General features: G+C 60.7%; 1 protein-coding gene across 1 annotated transcript in view; it reads left to right on the top strand.

Annotated features, from left to right (window-relative positions):
• Positions 1 to 2,139, top strand: part of DAO (D-amino-acid oxidase) — a gene marked incomplete at its 3' end in the record, with an annotated part of 6,414 nt that overhangs the window by 2,968 nt on the left and 1,307 nt on the right. The window contains exons 5-6 of the mRNA XM_010138000.1: positions 717 to 821; positions 1,351 to 1,433. Coding sequence (XP_010136302.1) covers positions 717 to 821; positions 1,351 to 1,433 — 188 coding nt within the window. The remainder of the gene's footprint in view (positions 1 to 716; positions 822 to 1,350; positions 1,434 to 2,139) is intronic.

Genomic DNA, 2,139 nt, shown 5'->3' with positions numbered 1-2,139 from the left:
GGGGCCCTGGGGGGGTTGAGCCTGGAGCAAAGGAGGCTCCAGGGAGACCTTCTGGCTCTGACAACTCCCTGACAGGAGGGTGCAGCGAGGGGGGTCGGTCTCTTCTCCCCAGCAACAAGCGACAGGATGAGAGGAACCAGCCTCCAGTTGTCCCAGGGGAGGTCGATGTTGTCCCTGAGGAGCCATTTCTGTCCCGTCGGGGTTGTCCCAGCCTGTTTCCAGTTGCCCAGGGCAGTGGTGGAGTGCCCATCCCTGGAAGGGTTTCCCAGCCGTGTGGAGGTGCTGCTGAGGGACAGGGGACAGTGGGGACCTGGCGGTGCTGAGGAACGGGGGGGAACTCAATGATCCAAATCTTTCCCAACCCAAATGATTCTGTAATTTTGTGGAACAAATTCTACCAGGAACGATGAAGTCTCTTGGGCACCGAGAGCTGGCTGAGCAGGGACAGGCAGGTGACTGGCCAGATGAATGCATCTCTGGGTGAAGATGCAGCCCAGCTGCGGCTGCACAGCTTTCCCCGAAAGTGCAAACCTTCTCCTGCCCGCACACGGGGGGTCGCAGCGGGAGCTGAGCCGGGGGAGCTGAGCCCTGGCCCCAGCCCTCTGCTTTACTCATTACCAGCCCGTTGGCCCGAGCCCTCGCCTTGGCTCTGGCGCAGGAGCCGTGCGCGCCATCACTGGGTTGCTGCTCACCACGCCGTGTCTGTCTCTCGTTAGGTGTTTACCCAGGGGGTGGATGTTGTCATAAACTGCACTGGGATGCGTGCGGGGGAGCTGCAGCCCGACCCCGAGCTCCAGCCCGGCCGGGGACAGATCATAAAGGTGAGGTGGGTGCAGGGCTTGTGTCCCCCTCTTTTTTGCAGAGGAGCCAATCGTTAGGCACCCAGGAGATAGGCATTAGAGGGCAAACTGCGGGCTTGTGGGCTGGACCCACGCTGGGACCAGGACCTTATTCCCAGCAAATGAGGGTCCTGTGAAACCCTCGTGTGTGTGGGCAGCCAGAGCAGAAACCCTGGATCCTGTTCCTGGTTCAGCCATGTGGTGCCCCTCATGTTCTTGGTCAGGTGAAGGGCGGGGGGAGGCCAGAGGCACAAAATCCTTGGGGGGAGGTTGATTATTTGGGGAAACAGAGACTGGCACAAGGTAGGAAGCTCCTCCGTTTGCCTACCTGCCCTTCCACCTTCCCACGGCAGCAGTGCAGGAAGCCCGTGCCGTGGTGTGCCTAGAGCCTGAAGAGAAGCAAGGGCACCATGTCTGTGTTCACCGAGCTGCCCACGTCCCTCCCGCTGCCTCCCTGAGCTGGGCACCTCGCCCACCGGCTCTCCCTGACCCACTGCCCTCCATCCCCCAGGTCCTGGCCCCGTGGGTGAAGCATTTCATCATCACGCACAGCTCCGAGTCTGGTATCTACAACTCGCCGTACATCATACCGGGGTAGGTGGCCGAGGGACAGGCAGGGGCTGGTGGGCATTAGCGAGGCACCAGCTTGGCTGCAGCTCCTGCTGAGGTCTCCTTGCAGCAGCTCAGGCTGGCACCCGGCCTGGCGATGCTTCGGTTTGGGTATTAGGAGAGTCCGGACTCGTCCAGGGCTCTCGGATCTCACAGGCCTTCAGTGTCCTTGGTCCCAACCTTTGCTGAGGAGCAAATCCCACCAGAGCAAAGCGCCAGTCTTCGGCTCCTCCAAAGAGCCAGGCACCGCCAGCCAGGCAAATATTTTGGGTGAGATCTTTTGTCTTCCCATTTGTACCCGTCTTTTTTATCAACGGTGATGACAAAACTGCTGCACGTGGTGGGGAAAGGCACTGCTGGTCCATGGTCCCATTAAAACCAGTGGCAGGAGCTGGGTTTACTTGAACAAAGCCTACCCTAAAGCACTCAGCCATCCCCTGGCTGGGACCCCGAGTGTGCCTGCGGCTGTCGGTGAGCTGTCTGCCAGCGATAGCCCGTTCGGTTTAGCCCCCACGCAGGGCTCCCTGCCGCCTCCCTGCAAGAACCGAGGAGGAATCCCAGGGGAAGTCCTGATTTCTGTGTCCCCGTGGGGGTGAGGAGGGCTGGAGGGAGATCCCGGCCCTGAAAGCATCATCTCCAGCGCTTAGCAAGCCACAGTCCAGCACTTACCCTGCGCTTCCAACCCGCTTCC

The sequence above is a fragment of the Buceros rhinoceros genome, unplaced genomic scaffold, assembly GCF_000710305.1.
Source record: "Buceros rhinoceros silvestris isolate BGI_N320 unplaced genomic scaffold, ASM71030v1 scaffold12136, whole genome shotgun sequence".
Taxonomy (NCBI): Eukaryota; Metazoa; Chordata; class Aves; order Bucerotiformes; family Bucerotidae; genus Buceros; species Buceros rhinoceros.
The sequence above is the reverse complement of the archived record's forward strand: the minus strand, read 5'-3'. Positions and strand labels throughout refer to the sequence as shown.